This window comes from Eurosta solidaginis, chromosome 5 (assembly GCF_040869045.1).
Source record: "Eurosta solidaginis isolate ZX-2024a chromosome 5, ASM4086904v1, whole genome shotgun sequence".
Lineage (NCBI taxonomy): Eukaryota > Metazoa > Arthropoda > Insecta > Diptera > Tephritidae > Eurosta > Eurosta solidaginis.
In genome coordinates this window covers 232,767,387-232,789,470 of record NC_090323.1, presented here as the reverse complement: position 1 = coordinate 232,789,470, position 22,084 = coordinate 232,767,387, and the positions used below count along the sequence as shown (strand labels likewise).

At 35.0% G+C, this 22,084-nt stretch overlaps 1 protein-coding gene across 1 annotated transcript; it reads right to left on the bottom strand.

Moving 5' to 3' along the window:
- Positions 1–686: 686 nt before the first annotated feature.
- LOC137252765 (uncharacterized) lies at positions 687–15,174 on the bottom strand. Its single transcript, XM_067788858.1, has 2 exons — positions 14,956–15,174; positions 687–3,182 (listed from the first exon to the last, which is right to left on the bottom strand). Exons 1-2 carry the CDS (start codon positions 14,956–14,958, stop codon positions 1,050–1,052), a joined length of 2,136 nt encoding a protein of 711 aa, XP_067644959.1. The 5' UTR covers positions 14,959–15,174; the 3' UTR covers positions 687–1,049.
- Positions 15,175–22,084: the final 6,910 nt, after the last annotated feature.

The window sequence follows — 22,084 nt, the reverse complement described above, 5'->3', positions numbered from 1 at the left end:
TACGTTGATTAAAAAAAAGTACACAGAGTGTATAAACAAATCTTAAAACAACAAAAATGTGTTAATAAGTTCACAAAAAAAGAACACGTAATAGTTAGTTAGATATTCGAAACATATTTAATAAAATTTCTTCTAACTGTTTTTGAAGTGACTTCAACTGTGTATACAGCTGTGAATACCAAAACAGCACTTGAATTTTGATCAAATTTCTTTAATTAAAGTATTATTATTTTTTTTTATATCTATGAATTTTGCAACTGAATCTAGGCTAATCTCAAAAACGTTTTCGAAAACTCGCGTAAATTTTATGAATGTTCCTAATTTTTTTAGTAACTCCTGAATTTTTTTAAATGCAATTTTGTAGCCCCATTAATTTTAGTCTTACAAAATAAAGTCAAAACTTTCGTTGATTTTTTACAATTTTTTCCGATTTTTTTTTTAAGACTTTCTTTCACATAAAACTTGAACGTTGTATGAACTCCAAATAAAAGTTCGAAATTTTCACAATTTGTAAAAAATTGTCACTGCTGTTTTTGTGCTCGCTGCTGTACATATGTATGTATGCGGAGTACAAATGTGAATATTTACGATATGTAGTATAAAGTGCAATTGTGCTAACAAATCATAATTGGCATTGCCACATTCGTTGTTGTTTTCGTTTAATCTACTGCAATTCAACACAAAAATGAAGTTTTTAAATATTTATTTTTTATTATTGTTTTTTATTAAGTAATAAAATTTAATTTTTATTTCTATATGCACATGCAATAATTTAATTCTTAAGTAAATAAGTGTTAACTGGCATTGCTTCGTGGGAAAATTAATTTATCTACTTTTAAGGCAGTTTGGAAGCAATTAGCTTATTTAGGTACATACGTACTTCCTTTTAATTTGAGTTAGTTCCGGATTCTTCTCTTACATAATAATATTATGTACATATAGTACATATTATGTACATTTTTTCATTTATTATTTTTACCCATAATTTTTGTTTCGAACAATTAAGTACAAAATATTATACACGCGAGTTTTATGCATTCGACTTGAATTTAATAAGAGAATGGCTTTGCGGGTTTGCTATAGTTATAACCATCGGGACCAAGTGAACCGGCTTCTGGTTCGGGGCCTGTAGGGCCTGCTGGACCACTGGGACCAGTAGGACCGGCTGCACCACCAGGACCAGTAGGGCCGGCTGCATCACTAGGAGCATATGATCCTGCTGGACCACATTGGCTTCCAGGACCAAGAGCACCACCAGGACCACCTGCACCTTGAGATCCATCAGGACCACATGGGCCTTCTGTACCGTCTGGAGCGCTGGGACCCTCGGGGCCGCTTGGACCGCCCGGTCCTCCTGAGCCACTCGGACGTTGTGGATAACCTTGTTGGGGCTGCTGTTGCGCTGGTCCAGTTGGTTTTGGTGCTAAGTATGTTGGTCCAGTGCTAGGATAAGAAGGTTGTGGCGCTGAGTAGCTTGGCTGTGGGGACGGTTGTGTTGGCTGAGGCGCTGAGTAGCTTGGTCTAGGTGCTGGTTGCGTAGGTTGAGGAGCTCCATAGGTGGGACGTGGTGCCGGCTGTGTAGGTTGAGGGGCTCCATAACTGGGACGTGGTGCTGGTTGTGTAGGTTGGGGTCCACCATAACTGGGACGAGGTGCTGGTTGTGTCGGCTGAGGAGCATCATAACTTGGACGTGGTGCTGGTTGCGTAGGCTGAGGTGCTGAGTAGCTTGGTCTCGGCGCAGGTTGCGTAGGCTGAGGGGCACCATAACTGGGGCGTGATGCTGGTTGTGTAGGCTGAGGAGCACCATAACTTGGACGTGGCTCTGGTTGCGTAGGCTGAGGAGCTCCATAACTGGGACGCGGTGCTGATTGTGTAGGCTGAGGAGCACCGTAACTAGGACGTGGTGCTGGTTGTGTAGGCTGAGGAGCACCGTAACTAGGCCGTGGAGCCGGTTGCGTTGGTTGCGGTGCTGAGTATGTTGGCTGTGGACGCTGCTGCGATGGTTTTGGTCGTGGCGCTGACAGTGATGGACCTACTTCATTCTCGCCAATTGGTGGCAAGTATTCAGGACCCGGTTTAGATGGTTGTGATGGTTGTGGCCTTGGTTGGTATGAAGGGCCAGTGGCAGGTCCTTGCGGTCTTGGTTGATAAGTTGGACCGGCAGTAGGTGTCTCTGGGCGTGGTTGATATGTTGGTCCAGCGCTTGGTGTTGATGGGCGTGGTTGATATGTTGGCCCAGCGCTTGGTGTTGATGGGCGTGGTTGATATGTTGGCCCAGCGCTAGGTGTTGATGGGCGTGGTTGATATGTTGGCCCAGCGCTAGGTGTTGATGGGCGCGGTTGATATGTTGGTCCAGCGCTAGGTATTGATGGTCGTTGTTGATAAGTTGAACCAGAGCTAGGTGTTGATGGGCGTGCTTGATATGAAGAACCTCCACTGGGACCTTCTGGAGGTATGTATTCAGGTCCAGGTGTTGGCTGAGGTTGTGGACGAGGGCGTGATGGATATGATGGCTGCTGTGGTTGAGGTTGCGGTGTTTGATAACTTGGTTTTGGCTGTGGTTGCGGTTGAGGTTGTTGTGCTTGATAACTTGGTTTTGGCTGTGGTTGCGGTTGAGGTTGTGGTGCTTGGTAAGTGGGACGCGGCTGAGGCTGAGGCTGTTGTGGTGCCTGGTAAGTGGGACGCGGCTGAGGCTGAGGACGTGGGCGCTGTGGTTGATCCGGTGGCAAATATTCAAGACCTGGCTTTGATTCTGGTGCAGGACGGCTTGGTTGTGGTTGTGGACGTGGAGCTGGTTGAGTAGGTTGTGGCACATTGTAGGATGGTGAAGGTTGTGGCTGAGGTGCGGGATATGATGCTTCTGGTTGTGTTGGCTGAGGTTGTGGCTGTGGTTGTGGTCGACTAGATGGATAAGATGGCTGGGGTGAAGATGGATAGGATGGCTGTGGTTTCGGTTGAGGTGACGGCTGTGGGCGCGATGATGGATACGATGGTTGAGGTTGTGATTGCTGTGACGGTGGTGGTTGAAAACCCGTATCATCTATTTCATTGCCCGATGGTGGAAAAGGTATTGTGGGCTGCTTATAATGATAGCCATCGTCCTGTAAGTCTGTATCCAAATGTGCCACATCAGCATACACAGACACACAACCTAGCAAAGCGATCAAGACGGTGAGTAATTTCTGCAAAATAAAATTAGGAAAAAACACAATTTAGAATTGTTATAAGGAAGCTGCAAACTAAGAAAAAGAAATACTAGGACGAAAAAGAAATTAACTTTGATGAGAATTGTTCTTTCTGTAAATGTTACTTTCATATATCCACGTCTAACTACATAAGTTTATGTTCATCCTAAACCAATTGAACATATCTCTTGAAATATTCAGGAGTTTAATTTGTAACACCCCAACACCCTAAAATTAGAGAAATTATGGGGAAGATGCATGACAATGATATTGGAAGGAAGAGGGTAAATAAAAATTAGAGAGAGGCGAATTGAGAATTTGTTTAACGGGTTCTAATCGAGCTTAAGGTCTAACAATTTTTTTTGTCGTTATTACTTTTACGATGTAGTTTTCCTATTTGAAAAATTTTATTAGCCCTCATCTGTTCTGATGGGTCCAGCCATACCTTTTTGAACTTTGATTCACTATTTCTATGTCAGACGATGTGTTTATACTTTATGGTTTTTTGATATCCTCGGTTTTGTATGTAAGCATAATTTGTTTAATACATATATTAAAAAAATTTATAAATACATAATTATTAAATTAAAGGTTTTTAGTGGAAATAGTAAAAGACTTCGTTTATTTGGGAACGAGCATCAACACTAACAACAACATCAGCTCTGAAATTCAGCGAAGAATCACCATCGCCAATAAATGCTACTTTGGACTAGGTAGGCAATTGAAAAGTAAAGCCCTCTCTCGGCAAGCGAAAATCATACTCTACAAGTCACTTTCGTACCCGTCCTGATATATGGTGTAGAGGCATGGACCATGACAGCATCAGATGAGGAGGCTCTGAGAGTGTTCGAGAGAAATGTTCTTCGAAAGATTTAAGGACCCCTAAGCGTTGGCAATGGCAAGTACCGAAGGAGATGTAACGATGAGCTGTACAAGCAATACGCAGACATTAACATAGTCCAGCGAATTAAAACGCAGAGGCTGAACTGGCTAGGCCATGTTATGCGAATAAAAGATGACGCTCCGGCTAGGAAAATGTTTCTATTGGAACCCGGCTATGGAAGCAGAGTTAGAGGGAGGCCCCCACTCGGCTGCAAGGACCGCGTGGAAAACGATTTAAACTCGCTTGTGTGACCAATTGGCACTGGTTGGCAGAGAAATGAAGCGACTGGTGCGCCTTGTTGGACTGCCATAACCGTTTAAACGGTTAAGCACCAATTAAGTAATTAAGTAAGTGAAAAAGTCATATCGAGTACTAATGGGTCTAGCCAGATCCTTACATAGATAGCATAGTCTATTAATATTAAAATGAATAGATGTTCGTTGGTCTCGCTAAAATTCGAGAGCGGCTGCACCGATTTGGTTTATTTTAGTTTTGAATAGTTTTTGGAAGTTCAGTGAAGGCTTAAATGGTGAGTCAATATAATACAAATTTTAGGAACTAGCTGACCAGGCAAATTTTGTGCCGCTGAATTGCTGTGCTTCGCTTAAAGTCAAACAGGGCTTGCCCGATTTCTACATTTTTTTTTTTTTTCCATTCGTTATAAATTGAAAAAGTGAACGGTACCACGCCCTTTATTAGGAAACTTTATTTAAATTCGCTTTATCTCCGCAATTATTTGAAAAATATTTGGTATAGAGATGTCAAACGTGAGGAAATTAGGTGGGGAATAGGAGTGGGAGTTGTAGTGCGAGTTGGAGTGGGGGTGTAAGTGAGAAAGCGAATGGGAATTGCAGTGGGTGTTGGGATTGGGGGTGGGAGTGGAAGCGGGTGTGAGATTGGTAATGGGAGTGATATGAGAGTGGGCGTGAGTGACTGAATGGGACTGGTAATTGTTATGATATCATTACATATTTTTTTATTTTTTGTTTTATTTTATTTTATTTCATTTTCTGTTACTTTACTTTATAACTTTTTTAAATTAATTTTATTTAATTCAATTTAATTTTATTTTACTTTATGTTATTTTATTTTATTTTATATTATTTATTTTTTTATTTTTTATTTTTATTATAATTTTTATTTTCTTTTAATTTATTTTCATTTATTTTAATATATTTTATTTTATTTTGTTTTATTTTATTTTATTTTATTTTTTACTTTATTTCAATTTATTTTTTATTTTACTTTATTTTATTTTATTTAATTTTTTTTATTTTGTTTTATTTTATTTTATTTTTTTATTTTATTTTTTTTTATTTTATATTATTTTATTTTATTTCACTTCCATTTATTTTATTTTATTTTATTTTATTTTATTTTATTTTACTTTATCATTTTATTTTAATTAGTTTATTTATGAATTACATTTTAATTTATTTAATTTTGTTTTATTTCAATCATTTAGTGGTGTTGTTTTAATTTTTATTTTCGGCCTTTCAATCATTTAGTTTTATTTTATTTTACTTTATTTTATTAAAAAAACTTTATTTCAAATAAAACACGAACACTTTACCACGTACTTTGTTTTTGTAAACCCTTTGTGTATCAGTAATAAAAATCACCCGTTTGCTGATGTTTTCCATCTTACCTCTAGCTCAATATTTCCAACGGAACAGCAGTGTATATATCTCTTGATGTACTTGCATGCATAAAAACTGTTCATTAACTCAGAGACATTAATTTATATGTAGGTGACGTTGTTGCCTTGAGTTGCTATGTGATTCCGCTCATATGAAGCGAACCACGTACCTCACTCCCACATTACGCTACAAAATAGTAACTGCACTTACGCTTAAAATCTCTAGTACTCCATTCAGCATACCAATACCACACAACGCCTACACTTAAACATTCTTCAGATCTCCATAGAGTTAACCAATACCCCACACGCCTGCATTTACATTCTAAATATATCCCCCATATAACATAACACTTACAAAGACTACGCTTACGCCTCACGCTCACATACAGGAAATATGTGAGCAAAGATGTTTACACATGAAAAAAAAAAATAATTATAATAATAACTTCACCCGAGCATACGTGTAAATATGTAAGTATGTTAATGTGATTCTGAACAATAAAATCTAATTGGCATACCGTTGCGATTAAAATGGATATTTAAATATTTTCAAGACGAGCAATTAATTATGAATTCACTGTGATTTATGCAAGAAATAATTGCAAATAATAAATATTACTACTAAACTACAACTCATCACATCCGCGAATTTATCCACGAATTCATCATTAATGCCGAAATCTTCTTTTGTTAACTTACACACTGATAGAAAATGTAATCAGCTGAAAACAATCAAAACAGCTTACATTGGTGCGAAACTATTAAAAATTCTGCTGCTATGTCCACATATCTGTATGACAATTATGTAAACCAAAGTATTCTTAAGTCATCAGAGTCCACGTTTAAACCTATAAATGTGGGCGTTTACATGGAGGGGCTCAAGAGGTTAGCAGCCTCACTAGGGATGATTGGTAAGCATATTTCAAAAATATTCTTTGTTTATAATATTGCTGCCGAGGATCATAGTGGAATATTTTAAGTCATATTTATATATTTATACATCGTATGAATTTGAGGTGGAGCTGAGAGATTTAAAGACAGACAAGCTTCAGGTTGGTTGCCTGAACCGTCTTCTTTTCGTCCTATGAGTCCTGTAGTCAATATTCTGATATTTATACCAGCCTGGTCTTGGAGGCGTAAGTCTGCCCTTGGATTTTTTGAATGAATTTTCTGAGACGTAAAATTAAGTCAACTTAAAATTGCCAGCAGGTGATTTGATGTTATTACCATTGCGACTGTGGCCATAAGGTAAAAATATAATTATTTTCTTCAGTGGCCATAAATAAAAAAAAAAGATGTTATGTGGAAATGTTTGAATGCAAAAGTTGTCAAACTTAGGAAGACGGAGTTTTTTGAGATTGGTTTCAAAAATGTTATAATGTGGGTTCGTTACCGTAAAAAATAGGATTGAAAAGTACTCCTAAGAGGTTTTCTCTGAAATAAGAATAATTAATTCAACTACAAGTTTAACGCAAATTTCGAATCAAATTTTCCTATGTGGCAATGTTTTCATTTATTTTTATTTAAGGGATTAATTCACTTCAGTGTGTGACGACAAATCTGAGAGCTATTAAGAAATGTTTGGTATTATATAAGGGTGAATGTGAATGTAAGTGACTGCAATGCAAAGTTTCACGGTATGATGCATAATCCATCTCTTAATTTCAATGAAAGATCGAATTAGAACGTGACCGACCATCATTTGAATTGGCCATTAAGTGCAATAGCTCTGAAGTCAAAATTTAATAGAAAGAAAAAACATCTACTGCTCCTTCTTTAGTCTTAGCTTGACTACGCCAATGAAGATGAGTTGTTGATTGTCTCTAATGCTACGTTTCCACCAAACCCAAACTCCGTGTTTGCCAACTCTTTTATGCAAAATATCTCTTGGCAGAAATGCAACTTTTGATTTTTGCTATCGCATTATAGATACCGAAGTTAAAGCGCGTTTTTCGATCATTTTCGCGATAATTTTAGACATGTTTTAACAGTCTTACGAAACTGGCAAACACGGAGTTTGGCTTTGGTGGAAACGTAGTATAACCCAAATTTGAGATGGGATGATGGGAAATCGTTACTTTTTCGTGAACACCGAATACTCACATAGTTCCTGATTTCTTGTCAACATGTTATGTTACGATGACAAAATTTGTAAAACTTTTGTTTAAACGCGACTGACGTCCAAAAATATTACTACTCTCCCTTTGAAGGCTCATCTTGGCTACGCCCATGAAGACGATATTTGTCTTCTTTTTTACTAGTTACATCGTGATGATTTTTTCAATAAGCTGAGAAATACTGGTACTTAAGTACGGCTTAGCATTTCATTTGCAGTAGTACTTCATGTCACGATTTTGTAATAAAAGACGGCGAATGCGTCTGAAGCAATGATGGCAAAAAATAGAAAAAAAAAAAAAAAAACAAAAACAACTGGGAATTTGTAGTCAATGCATATTTTTTTCCTTTTGCTTTTCTGATTATACATCTACCGTTAAAACTGCATTTCTAAATCGACTTTTTTTGTTTTTGTTTGGAATACAGTAACGTGCAAAGCTGAGGCGATATGCATATGAATAAATATTTTCCCAGACGACTTTAAATTTCAATTGCTATATGAATTGCAATTTTAAGTTGATTTTGCTGTTGTTTTTTTTTTTTTTTTGACATTCGGTTTTTTTTTGTTAAGTATGTCTAGCGCATTTTGACTATTTTTCTTTTTCTTTTCTGGTCTTTGTTTTCACTTATGACATAAATTTTTCAGCTAACAAACATCGTCACCACATTTGGTGATAAATCACATTTTGCGTTAAAAGCAATGCTAAAATGCTTCAATTTTAGGTGCAAAACCATTGAAAAAAATTACAAAAACAAATACAATTATACAAATTTAAGAAAACCAACATATGTTGCAAAACTGACGGTTGTGGCAAGTTATGATAATGTGTTACTTATTATGTAACCAAGGTTTTCAATATTAGTATGTACTTATTATATGCATTAGGGAGGGGCAAAAAACAAGTGCCTTACATTGGGTATAAATTTCTATTTTATGCTAATCAACTTCGGGAGCTCCCTTTCTAGAGCTCTTGAAAGATCGTTTGCAAAACAAGGGCCAGTCATCGGCTTCGGTTATGTTTCATATATTCATCTTCCATATAGATTCTTTTCGGCATTCGTTACGTCATTGCCCCCCTTTACAGGCCTTTTGAACACATTCTTAACCGGTTCACGTATTGCTCAAACTTAAGCACTTTTGGTATAAAAATTGTTGCCAACTGTACCGCTCTGCATCCGATTAAATCAAGTTAGGTGGTAGTCATTAAACCAGCAGTGCGAAACTGGTGCATTGGGTGACTGTTTGCCATTTTCGCTGCAGTGATAATATTAGGAGTTTTCTTGTGCTTTATCAAGAACTCAGCCTTCTATGAACATAAAAACTTGGTTTAGACTAACATTAATGCTCAAAAGACGCATGTTATTACGGTGGTGTGACTTAGGGTCAACTGCCTTAACGTCAATTGCTTTTATTACTAATTCAAATGGCCACTAGGTCAATTGAATTTATGACCTTAAGAAATGGTTGCAGCGTAAAATTTCAAATGTCACAACTTTAACAATATATATTTTATGACCACTCCGATTTTCTGAAGTGGTCTGGTTGTCAAGTGAAATTTGTGCAGGTGGCCATAATATCAATTGTTTCTTTCAATTTCGTATGAAAATATTAACAACTAAAAGTTTAATTAACATTTGCTATAAAAAATCGCCCGATTTGTTATTCCAAATTTTTGCTCACGACGTTTATTTGCTTTCATCCTCTCGTTCTGTTTCTAAGAAAAATTTAACTAAATCTGGCCCAACGATTATTTCTGCAATTTTTTCCCGAAATGGTCACAACCTCAAATGAAGTTTTCCTCAACGGTCACAAAGTCATATTTAAAAAGTTCATAAAGTACTTTGGCTTTGTGGATATTTAAAGTGTTTGTAAGATTAATTGAACTAATGACCGTTTGTAGGGGTCATAAGGCCATTTGACGTTATTTCCGTTTAACTTCATCGTCCAACCGTTACTTCTGAGGAGTCAAACCTTAAATAACTCGTCATTGCTTTAAAGTCAATTGACTTAATGATATTTTAAGGTCAGTTGACTTTATGGTAATATGGGAAATTTCCGTGTGTCATTCTGGCCATTTTGGGGAAAATTCCGTAAGCAAATTTTAACTGTAGCTGTAAATAACAAGCTTCTCAGAATAAATTGGATCTTATTTTAAATTCAATTGTTTTCAAAATTTTGTTATTTGAGAGTGTTAGATACAATATTTTACCTTGTGGCCCCATTTAAGAAATTATCAGTTGATTTTGTAACCATTTTAGAAAGGTAGAATGGTCATAACGTCGATATCGTCGATTTTGTAATTAATTATATTTGGGCGTGGTACCATTTGATATGGTCTTAACTTCTATTGACTTTTTGTCTATTTTAAGTGTTAATTAAATCACTTGATGTAAAGGCCGTTGACGTTATGTCAGCTATCTGATTATTTTCAGTCAACTTAACCAGGAATCATTTCATGCTAGCTTACTGATCATTTATTTTTCACGCTACATTCACTACACATATTGACTTGAATATTTGGCAGGAGCATTCCACGAATGGTACGTAACAAATTGTACGCATTTTTTAATTAGGAGATCATAATCCCCGACGTATAAATATAGCCATGAGAAAATTGTTGTTAAAGAAACTAACTGATATTTTATTGTCTGATAATAGTGTTGCCCGGCTCGTTCTTCTCAGCTCTCCCGTAGGCTTGTCTGATCCTTTCACAAAATATTTTCCACTAAAAAAGAAGAGCCGTACAATTACCTACGAATTAAGCTCTTTGGCCAGGGCCTAAGCTCAAAAATTAGAATTTAATAGTGGAATATGAAGGTAACATTTTTTACATAGGATAGGCGCTATTACAGTTTTTTTAAAAGGTACATTTTTTATTTTTTTAAGTTCATATTGATTAAAAATTTTTTTATTATATATTTTTGAAAATTAATAAGAACGACATTTAAAAAATAATCAAAATATCAAAGTAAAATATCTAAAAAAGTTGAGGTTACAACAACACAAAAATTTGAAACAAGCTAAATATTTTTATTATCCAATAATGTGACGTGACTCACTGACCTTTTCAAAGGTTTAAAGCTAATGAAACAACAACTTTTATTTATTCCAAGAAGACATTTTGTTGACTTGAAAATATTAAGAGTTATTTGTAGTCATTATAATAGATTTCTAAAAGATATCGAAAGTGTTTGACTAGCACTACACCTTTTCCAACTATGTTTTGGAAAAGAAATGTATTTCCTAAAAATCAATTGTATTTCAGAAAAGCTCAACTGAATAACAGAAAACCGAAGTAGTACTTCAGAACAAGTCAGCAGTATTTTAGATTTACAAATGTATTCCAGAAAGCCACAAATTTAGTTCACAGAATCAACTTATTTCAGAAGACTACGGGCGATGGAAAAATTATTTTAGAAAAATTCAAATGTGTTTCAGAAAAACTCAAATGTATTTCAGAAAGTCTCACATGTTTCATAGAAATACATCAAAGAAGGCTCTAAATAGTAACCAAGTTAAAAACATAAGAAAGGCAGTGAATTAAATAAAATTAGTTAAAAACAAGTAAGGAAGGTTAAGTTCGGGTGTAACCGAACATTACATACTCAGTTGAGAGCTATGGTGACAACATAAGGGAAAATAACCATGTAGGAAAATGAACCGAGGGAAACCCTGGAATGTGTTTGTATGATATGTGTATCAAATGAAAGGTATTAAAGAGTATTTTATGAGGGAGTGGGCCATATTTCTATAGGTGGACGCCATTTAGGGATATCGCCATAAAGGTGGATCAGGGTTGACTCTAGAATGTGTTTGTACGATATTGGTATCAAATGAAAGGTGTTAATGAGTATTTTAAAAGGGAGGGATCCTTAGTTCCATAGGTGGACGCCGTTTCGAGATATATCCATAAAGGTGGACCAGGGGTGACTCTAGAATGAGTTTGTACGATATTGGTAACAAATTAAAGGTATTAATGAGAGATTTAAAAGGGAGTGGTGGTAGTTGTATATGTGAAGGCGTTTGCCAGATATCGACCAAAATGTGGACCAGGGTGACCCAGAATATTATCTGTTGGATACCGCTAATTTTTTTATATATGTAATACCTGCCAAGATTTCAAGGGTTTTTTATTTCGCCCTGCAGAACTTTTTCTTTTTCTTCTACTTAATATGGTAGGTGTCACAACCATTTTACAAAGTTTTTTCTAATTATATTTCGCGTCAATTAACCAATGCAATTACCATGTTTCATCCCTTTTTTCGTATTTGGTATAGAATTATGGCATTTTTTTTCATTTTTCGTAATTTTCGATATCGAAAAAGTGGGCGTGGTCATAGTCGGATTTCGTTCATTGTTTACACCAAGATAAAGTGCGTTCATATAAGTACGTGAACTAAGTTCAGTAAAGATATGTCGATTTTTGCTCTAGTTATCGTGTTAAAGGCCATGCGGAAGGACAGACGGAAGACTGTGTATAAAAACTGGGCGTGGTTTCAACCGATTTCGCCCATTTTCACAGAAAACAGTTAACGTCATAAAATCCATGCCCCTACCAAATTTCAAAACGATTGGTAAATTTTTGTTCGACTTATGGCATTAAAAGTATCCTAGACAAATTAAATGAAAAAGGGCGGAGCCACGCCCATTTTGAAATCTTCTTTTATTTTTGTATTTTGTTGCACCATATCATTACTGGAGTTGAATGTTGATATAATTTACTTATATACTGTAAAGATATTAAATTTTTTGTTAAAATTTTTCTTTAAAAAAATTTTTTTTTAAAAGTGGGCGTGGTCCTTCTCCGATTTTGCTAAGTTTTATTAGGCGTACATATAGTAATAGGAGTAACGTCCCTGCCAAATTTCATCATGATATCTTCAACGACTGACAAATTACAGCTTGCAAAAGTTTTAAATTACCTTCTTTTAAAAGTGGGCGGTGCCACGCCCATTGTCCAAAATTTTACTAATTTTCTATTCTGTGTCATAAGTTCAACTCACCTACCAAATTTCATCGCTTTATCTGTCTTTCGTAATGAATTGTTGCACTTTTTCGGTTTTTCGAAATTTTCGATATCGAAAAAGTGGGCGTGGTTATATTCCGAGTTCATTTTAAATAGCGATCTGAGATGAGTGCGCAGGAACCTACGTACCAAATTTCATCAAGATACCTCAAAATTTACTCAAGTTATCGTGTTAACGGACGGACGGACGGACGGATGGACGGACGGACGGACATGGCTCAATCAAATTTTTTTTCGATCCTGATGATTTTGATATATGGAAGTCTATATCTATCTGCTCAACTGAGTATCAAAACTAATATAACACTCCAACTGACTTGTGAAGTCATCTCGAATCTTCTAAAATTAGCATTTGGAAAGGAAGCTCAGGCATAGTCAGCTGTTGCAAATGTGTTTTTTATTTGTTGAATAACTCCTTCTACACATATAGCAAGCGTCTTCACTCCTGGTCCATTAATTTTAAGAAGTGTAGTATTAGTTTTTACGAATTATTTTATATTTACCATGCATTTTTTAATTGGATCGTGCATCGGCCACTACTGCCTCAGACCTAAGAGATTTGCTGATCTTTTATAACCAACTTCTTACAACTCAGCATAACAAGCTTATTTGTCGCATAGAATGACTAAGTCCTTAAAAACTTGGTCTAAAGTCGTCCACTTTATTAAAAGTTCCTACTTTTTGATGGAGCCACGAGGTATTTCCATCGATAGCACACAAATATGATCAAGGCCCGATCCTATCGGCCCTCTAAGTTTTAATAAAAATCATTCAATTTTTCACAGCACGAATCATATTAAAAAAATAATATTTGCTTGACTTTAGTGAAATTTGAGTTTTCTTCACGAATGTTTCTTTTTTAAATTAATATTGTGGTTTCTGAAATATTTTTGAATCTTCTAAAAAATAAAGTTTTTAGTATGAAAGAAATAGGGTAAATTTACAAAAACTGAATCGAGCATTAAACGATCAAATGCTACAATAGTCTAATTCGAGTTTCCAGTAAGTGTAAGTAATAGATTTAAACGACTATCAAAGAAGATTTCTGTGAAACAATTTTGAAAGTAAAAGAAATAAAGCTAAACAGCAGCGAACAGAAAAATAGCAGTGGCGATTTTTATCAGAATTAAATGCTTTTTTTATATTCGAAATCTTAAGTAAAAGTTTTATACTCAAAGCATATTCAAAAATGTTTTAAAAAAATTCTATATTTGAAACTTTCGCACTTTTTATGTGGAGTTCACGGAATTTTTTAAGCACGCAGTTTTGTAGCCCAAGCAATTTTTGTATGACAAGGTACAAGTTACGGTTCTCTCAAAACTCGCATTGAGATTGTGCAATTTTGTTAGGCCTGTTTTTATTGTTCTTCCATACAAAAAAAATTTTCCCAAATTATCAAATAAAAAAAAATTTTTCAGATTTTTTAGATAAGTACTTGTAATTTTTATGTTCTTAGACTAAAAATTATTGCGCTACAAAACTGCGTGCTCGCAAAAAAAATAATTTTCATGAATTTTCGAATTTCTTCAAAAACATTTTTGGAATTGGTTTGCATAATTTTAGTTACAAAATTCATAAAAGTATTTCCTCAAATAACAAAAATAAAGAAAATAAAAACTAAGTTTACGAAATTTGAAAAAAAAAAAAATCTCGCTTTTCTGTTCGTATGTATACTACATTAGTTTTGTGTTGTTATAAGAACTCAGCAATATGATCCTTTTTAACTCGAATTCTACTGCAACATCTCAGTGGACATGTTATTTATTTGGATTTCCATTATTTAATCACAATAAAGGTTTCCCCGTGCATCAGTCAAGTAACGGCACAGCTCAATTTTCATTTAGTCGACACTTCCACGAATCAGTTTAAGAGGACGATTCGAAGTGTTAACGAAACTGATATATGAGCAGATATCATAACAATAAGATACATTTTGTTATTCTATAATATACAGTCTCAAAAACACATCCTGAAAATGTTCCATTGTTACCAACATATTTCAGTTTTGATTTAATTTTTAGGTTCTATCTTAAAGCTCCGCACTATTTTTTTTCCTTATTTTACGAACCATCCTAATACTCAACTATGCACATTGAAACTCACCATTCTAAAGCTGCTAGCGCTAGCTTCCAAACAAAACGTAATCAATTTATTATATAAAACTTAAGAAAGACTCTTAAGTATTTAATAATCGATAATTATCTTAAATATTTTTTAGATAAATTTTTTCCAAAATTAAAATTTTTAAAAATTCACTTTTTACAATTTACTTGATCACAACAGTTGCGCGCCCAAAAACCGAATGCTGCCCAATTGTTCTCGCTCTGTTGAATTTATATGAAAATTGTGTGGCTAGCCCATTACAGCATTTTAAGGTTTGCGACGACGCGACGGCTAGGGAATCCCAACTCTCTCGCGCAGCTGCAACGTAACAACGAAAACAACAACAGTCAGCAATCATTACATTTGCTATGTTCATAGATACCTTTGGCTATTTCCCTATTCAGTTCAGCCGCTAGTATGTATGATTGAGCTAAGTAAGTAGTTGCCAATCAGCTAAGCGCCCCGGCAACCACATAGAAGCGTCATCATCATCACAATCGCGGCAAACAAGTTTGCGTTTGAGCCTCATCAGTAGCCGCAGCAACACCAACAACAACTGGATATCTATAGAATCCGCATCAAAACAATGACCGCAAAAGCAGCGCCAGCAATTGCTTATTGAACAAAAAAAAAAAAAAAAAAAATAATAAATAAATAAAAATAAAAAAAAGGTAAACAAACTAAAAGATGTTTGGAAAGCATCAGCGCATACTCACTAGACGACCAATTGGCTAAATTACGTTTTCTAGACTCAATCATCATTATAAAGCACAACGAAAATTATCATAATTATGTTGTGCTACGACTATAGAATATTAATATAAATATTTAACTTTGTATATTATTTAAAATATTTTTTGGCGCATAAATTTGTACGTGTATAACCTTGACCGGTTTAGGTGTTACACTCAATCTCTTAAGAACCATCTGGCTTTTGATGGTTAGTTTTAAAAATGGGGAAACATTGTGGTCTGACTTTGTCAAGGTTTTACATTACTTATAAAATTCAACTTTTCTTATAAGTTTTTGATTTACTAAATAAAATGTCTAAGACATTGTACTTGTTGTATTAATATATAGCACTGATCACACTTTACGCAAAAGAAAAGTTAATGAATTCCATGAGCGAGCAATCCCTCTAAATTGGTAATTTTTACTCCGCTTTATGCTGCTTCGTCAGAGTAGAATCAAATGGAGATTCCGTACTATGAGATCGTCTAAAAGGGACTACTAAAAAACTTTCAGAATACATTCTGGGTTTCTCAGGATGGATGTGTTAGTCTTTAGTCTTTTATAAATTAATTGTTAAATTGTCTTCATTTCCTTCATCTTCTTGTGGCAGCTGTTGCGATTTCAATAGAGTTGGACCAAAGAGAAATGAGTGATAGAGGCGTTGGTTTCACATTGCAATTGAGAATATGGTTGGTCAAAATTGAAAATATGTTTGGGACATATTGCATGATGGACATACATTGCGTATATCGGTGCTGATTCTGGATAAATAAAGTGTATAGCTGATTTCCTCAAGTGCGAGATTTAGGTATTGGATTCTGCAAACAGGACGTTTAACGACAAAACTTTGTCGACTCATAGTAGAACAGGTTGAGGCCTAACGTATCGTAGGTGTCTCTGCAATAGGTGGTGTTTGACAAAGCGCTGCTCTATAAGTATATGTATTTTATTCTAGACATTAAAATATTGACAGTAAATACTTAAAAAAGGTGGTCAGTTTCGTTCTGACGGCAGCATCTCTATAAGTTTTTAAATGAGTATTACTAGGTGATAGTAGTCGCACCTACCTTGTAGGCGTGGCCGTAGGGATGATCGAAATCAAGTTCTGCCACGGAGGACCACCAGTAGGTTAGAGCGCTTAGCATAGAACGTGTAACGGAGACCTTTCAGGGAGATGCCAGATCAATTTTAAACCTAATTTTCAAACTCACTTGCCCGTGGCGCTTGTTGTTTCTTTAGCACCAAAGGCTCTGACCACGCCAAATTCCTTCTGGAACTAGAGTGTGGGAGAGCGGCGGAAAGACCCAAAATATTCAATGTGATCAGAGATAGTCGGGCTATACCTTAATGGTGTTTGTTACCGCAACGTACTGAATCTATATCCAGCAAAGGACCATTAAAAAGGACCACTAGCATAAATAGAACTCCCGAAAACCATCGGGGAGTGTCTTTATAGCTACAACAACAACAGTAAGCGGAACAGAAGAGATTATGCCGCTATAAGCCTACTTTGGAACAAATATTTGAAATCTTTGGATTGTAGGCATTATTCAGCTACTATCCCCATAGGAGGCTATGTTCACTCCTTCTCTTTGTTTAAGTGGGAATAAAAATTTTAGATAATTTGAGGTGCGAAAAGAAGGTGTTTTCTGTTGTATGACCATATTTTACGGTGTCACCACATACGTGGAACTAAATTTGAATGCCTTGAGCATATTTTTCCAAAAAAATTTAGATCTGAATATAATGTTTAAAGTCGTCCTATTTTTCTTTATCTGTTCCCCAAACATAAGGGAATAATAGTGAAAAGTAAAGGGCTTCATATCGATATCGATTTTATTTTAGATAATTTTTTTTCAAATCCTGATAGTAGTAAAAATAACTACCTGCAATAGCGCTTTCATACAGAAATTCTGAAACACAATGGCTTCATTCATTGACAAAGGCAGTGCCATTCCCACTACAGCCGGTTTCACCCATTGGAATGACTTATTTGATTACCTGAACCAAAATATTTCAAAATTATGAAATATAGATGAGACAATGCTCACGCAACCTTTTCCTATCTTCCCAAAGTGTTCCAATCCATACACAAAGAGAATCAATGTGCCAATATAAGCTGGTTCACTAACTTTTATTGAACAGTGCCGAAGCTTTTGATAAGATAATCTGCACTTATTGATTTTGTAGGTTTATCCCATTTTGATATTCCATGAACATCTTGTCTGTTACTTTTGAATATATGTACGTAAGGTATCCCTTTTTTTGTAGTGTGCGTAATTCCAATGGCCTGGTGTTTGACGAAATCGGTTATTGAGTGTTATGAGAACCGTCAAAGTCATTATTTAAGATAGATGTCAGTCAAAAGTTAGCACCACATTAGTTTTTGGACAAATTGTGCCCTGAATGAAAGCCCTTACAACAAAGTGCCACTGTTTGAAATCAATGACGCACTAAATTAAGAAAACCTAATTTCGGTATACTTGTAAGGTGCTTAAAAAGGTCATATCAAGTTTTGAGATCTTCACGAAGTAAGTTTTGAACAAAATGTATATTTTTAGCTTTTTTAGTTTCACGCTCTGTATACTATAGCCTAACACACAGATAGTTCGTAGAAATTTATACGTGATCCTAATTCTTCCATTTCTTATGTTATTTTTGCCATGTGCAGACCGTGGTTAGCCATCCATCTATTTGTGCAGCCCAACACCCTGTTCTGACAGCACCAAACTGCAGAAGACTCTCATAGACAAAATATCATAGATCAGTACCAAGTACCGCACTCTATTCTGCTTCTTCTCTTATCTTCATCTTTCTTTAACCATCTTACTCGCTGGCACGCCATATCGGTTTTTTTTCTTGACTTCATCTATCCTTTTGATATAGCACCTGCTGCGGATAGCTGTTTTTACGTCTTAATGCCATTTTTAGGCTATCAGTCCTCGCATAAAAGCTCATACATTAACTAAATCAAATAAAAACCTTTTATTTTCAGTTCAACATCATTCATTTTAAGCAAAAATTTTGAAAAAACAAAACAACCTTTTTACTGAGAACATCTATCAGCGTAGATTAAGTCATGCATGAAGCCTGCTAAAAATTGTAAATATTTAAATTGTTTTATTTTCCACATCAACATGAAACAAAGTGAATCCAGCAAACTAAAATGCGACCTGAGAAAATTTTTGGCCACATCAATTTATTTGTAGAGTTCGGCACTACCTAAACTTATATTAAAATAAATAAAATCAAATCAAAGCAAAGAAGTTTATTTTGGTTAAGAGTGAAAATATGTTTACATATCTACACACCCATCAAACATTCTCGGAGGGGTCCTAACTTAGGTATCCGATATGAGTCCGAAATATGTGAAAAAATTTTGCTTCAGAAATATGAGTCTTTTGTGACTCCGATATGATGAAAATTATGAGCTATGTATATGCCAAGAGTGATCAGCAAATAAAGCAACTTAGGAACAAATATTAATAGTTTATTTTTAAAAAAATTCTTTCATATTCTATTTGGATAAAATTACAGCTTTTAATCAGTCGTTCTGTTCCTGTTTAAAATTAGCATGTACGCTTTTATCTTATCACCTCCGTAATAACCGGCATTTTAAGAATGTGAGTATTTCGATCGAAAATGCCACCGTGGTATGCCCTGGTTGGTCTGTCGACGCCGTCTTTAATTAGAGCCGTCGTCGTTATGCCCTATATTTATGGGTTTCTTCCAAAGTTCCTGTTTTTCGTCCCAAATCCACGATTATCTAGCCAATCGAATCCTTTTCCTTTATATGAATCACATAAGTGACCCCGAAGAGTTATATAAGAAGCTAATTATGAGCGATTTATGAACCTTTATATATAATGTACGAAATAAAGCTCATATCGGTCGACCAACGCAAGAATTGAAATACACAATGAGCGTAAAATATCCGAATTAGTACTCCTTTCTGAATATTTTTTGACTACGAATGCTGGGCAGTTTAGGGTCTACACAAACACAAATAAAAACTCGAACATTCACTCTTATTTTCCAAGCAAAAAAAGAATAACTCTCATTTCTGGATATAAAAGACAATCCAATCCATATATGTATATAGTCTATGTAATAAGGAGCAAATTGGTGCACTTCCCATGTTGGTGGCTTCACTATGAAAAGTATATCAAGCCTGAGTACTAAAACTCGAACGTGTATCTTTGTATTTTTTAAATTTTTTTCTTTTTTTTCGTTAATAGGAAATCTACGCCTAACGAAACATAGTTTGTACACAGTTCTTGCACATTTCAGCAGAAGGCTATGTATTTCGAAAAAACCGACCAGAAAAACAATGCATAGCGAATACCCCAATTAAACGGTGTTACCTCATCTGCACAAATTTACTACACGCTCGTCATTATTTTGAAATCAAAGCATTCTGCATAAATTTATTCGATTTTTATTATTGGCATAAATAAATTTGTTATTCTAAAATGTTACTATTGATTATGTGTGAATTATGAATTATGACTAAGTTTACGAGTATTTGATTTAAAATTGCATCTGACGATTTGAAAAGAAAAAAGTGACATGATCTTTAAGTCATCTCAAATAATAAACATTTTATAAATGTATTGATACAATGCAGTACTTAACGATAAACAATTAACGTTTAACGTGTGGCATTTATTGTTTCTAATTTTGTCCATACATTAAGGTGGCCTTCAAAAGTGAAATGTACGATTTGTTTGCAATCTCACTCCCTAAAACGATAATATCACGGTCGGGGATAAAGCATTTTGCGTTTCGTTCCGATTACACATGGGTAAGGAATGTCATAAAAGGTTCTAAGTTCATATTAGCCCACGGAGATTTAAAAAATTCAAATATTTTTTAACTAGTATACAAAATTTATAATGCTATGGTCGTGGATACGACATGTATCAGTGCAAGACACCTTAACTGTCTCCTCTTTACAGTTAAGGTGTCCAAAATTAAAGTGATATATATTGGTATAGATTGTTGTCGATTCTTGGTATGCGGCTAAATGAAAATCGTTATCAAAAGTTTTTATATTATCGGCCTATTGATAAAAGATTCAAGGTTCGATTCGAGCTCAAGGCCAGAACAATATATATTTATTTTTATACTCAGCTGAGCAGAGCTCACAGAGTATATTAACTTTGTTCGCATAACGGTAATCCGTAACGGCATAAACTAATCGAGATAGATATATCAAAATGATCTGGGTGAAAAAAGAAATTAATTTAGACATGTCCTTCCGCCCGTCCGTAAACACGATAACTTGAGTAAATTTTGAGATATCTTGTTAAATTTGGTATGTAGGTTCCTGGGCACTCATCTCAGATCGCTATTTAAAATGAACGAAATCGGACCATAACCACGCCCACTTTTTCGATATCGAAATTTCGAAAAACCGAAAAAGTGCTATAATTCATTACCAAATACGCCCTAGCGATGAAGCTTGGTAGGTGGGTTGAACTTTCTAACGCAGAATAGGAAATTAGTAAAATTTTTAACAATGGGCGTGGCACCGCCCACTTTTAAAAGAAGGTAATTTCAAAGTTTTGCAAACTGTTATTTGGTAGTCGTTGAAGATATCATGATAAAATTTGGCAGGAACGTTACTCCTATTACTATATGTGTGCTAAGTAAAAATTAGCAAAATCGGATTACGAACACGCCCACTTTTAAAAAATTTTTTAAAAGTCAAATTTTAACAAAAAATTTAATATCTGTACAGTATATAAGTTAATTATGTCAACATTCAACTCCCGTAATGATATGGTGTAACAGAATACAAAAATGAAAGAAAATTTCAAAATGGGCGTGGCTACGTCCTTTTTCATTTAGTTCATCTAGAATACTTTTAATGCCATAAGTCGAACAAACATTTACCTATATTTGTGAAATTTGGTAGGGACATTGATTCTATGACGAGAACTGGTTTCTGTAAAAATGGGCGAAATTGGTTGAAGCCACGCCCAGTTTATATACACAGTCGTCCGTCTGTCCTTCCGCTCGGCCGTTAACACGATAGCTTGAGCAAAAATCGGTATATCTTTACTAAACATAGTTACGTACTTATCTGAACTCACTTTAACTTGGTATAAAAAATGGCCAAAATCCGTTTGTGACCACGCCCACTTTTTCGATATCGAAAATTACGAAAAATGAAAAAAATGCCATAATTGTATACCAAATATGAAAAAAGAGATGAAACATGGTAATTGGATTGGTTTATTGACGCAAAATATAACTTCGGAAAAGACTTTGTAAAATGGGTGGGTATTAAGTAGAAGAAAATGAAAAAGTTCTGCAGGGCGAAATCAAACGCCATTGGAATCTTTGCAGGAATACTGTTCATCATATTACATATATAAATAAGTTAGCGGTA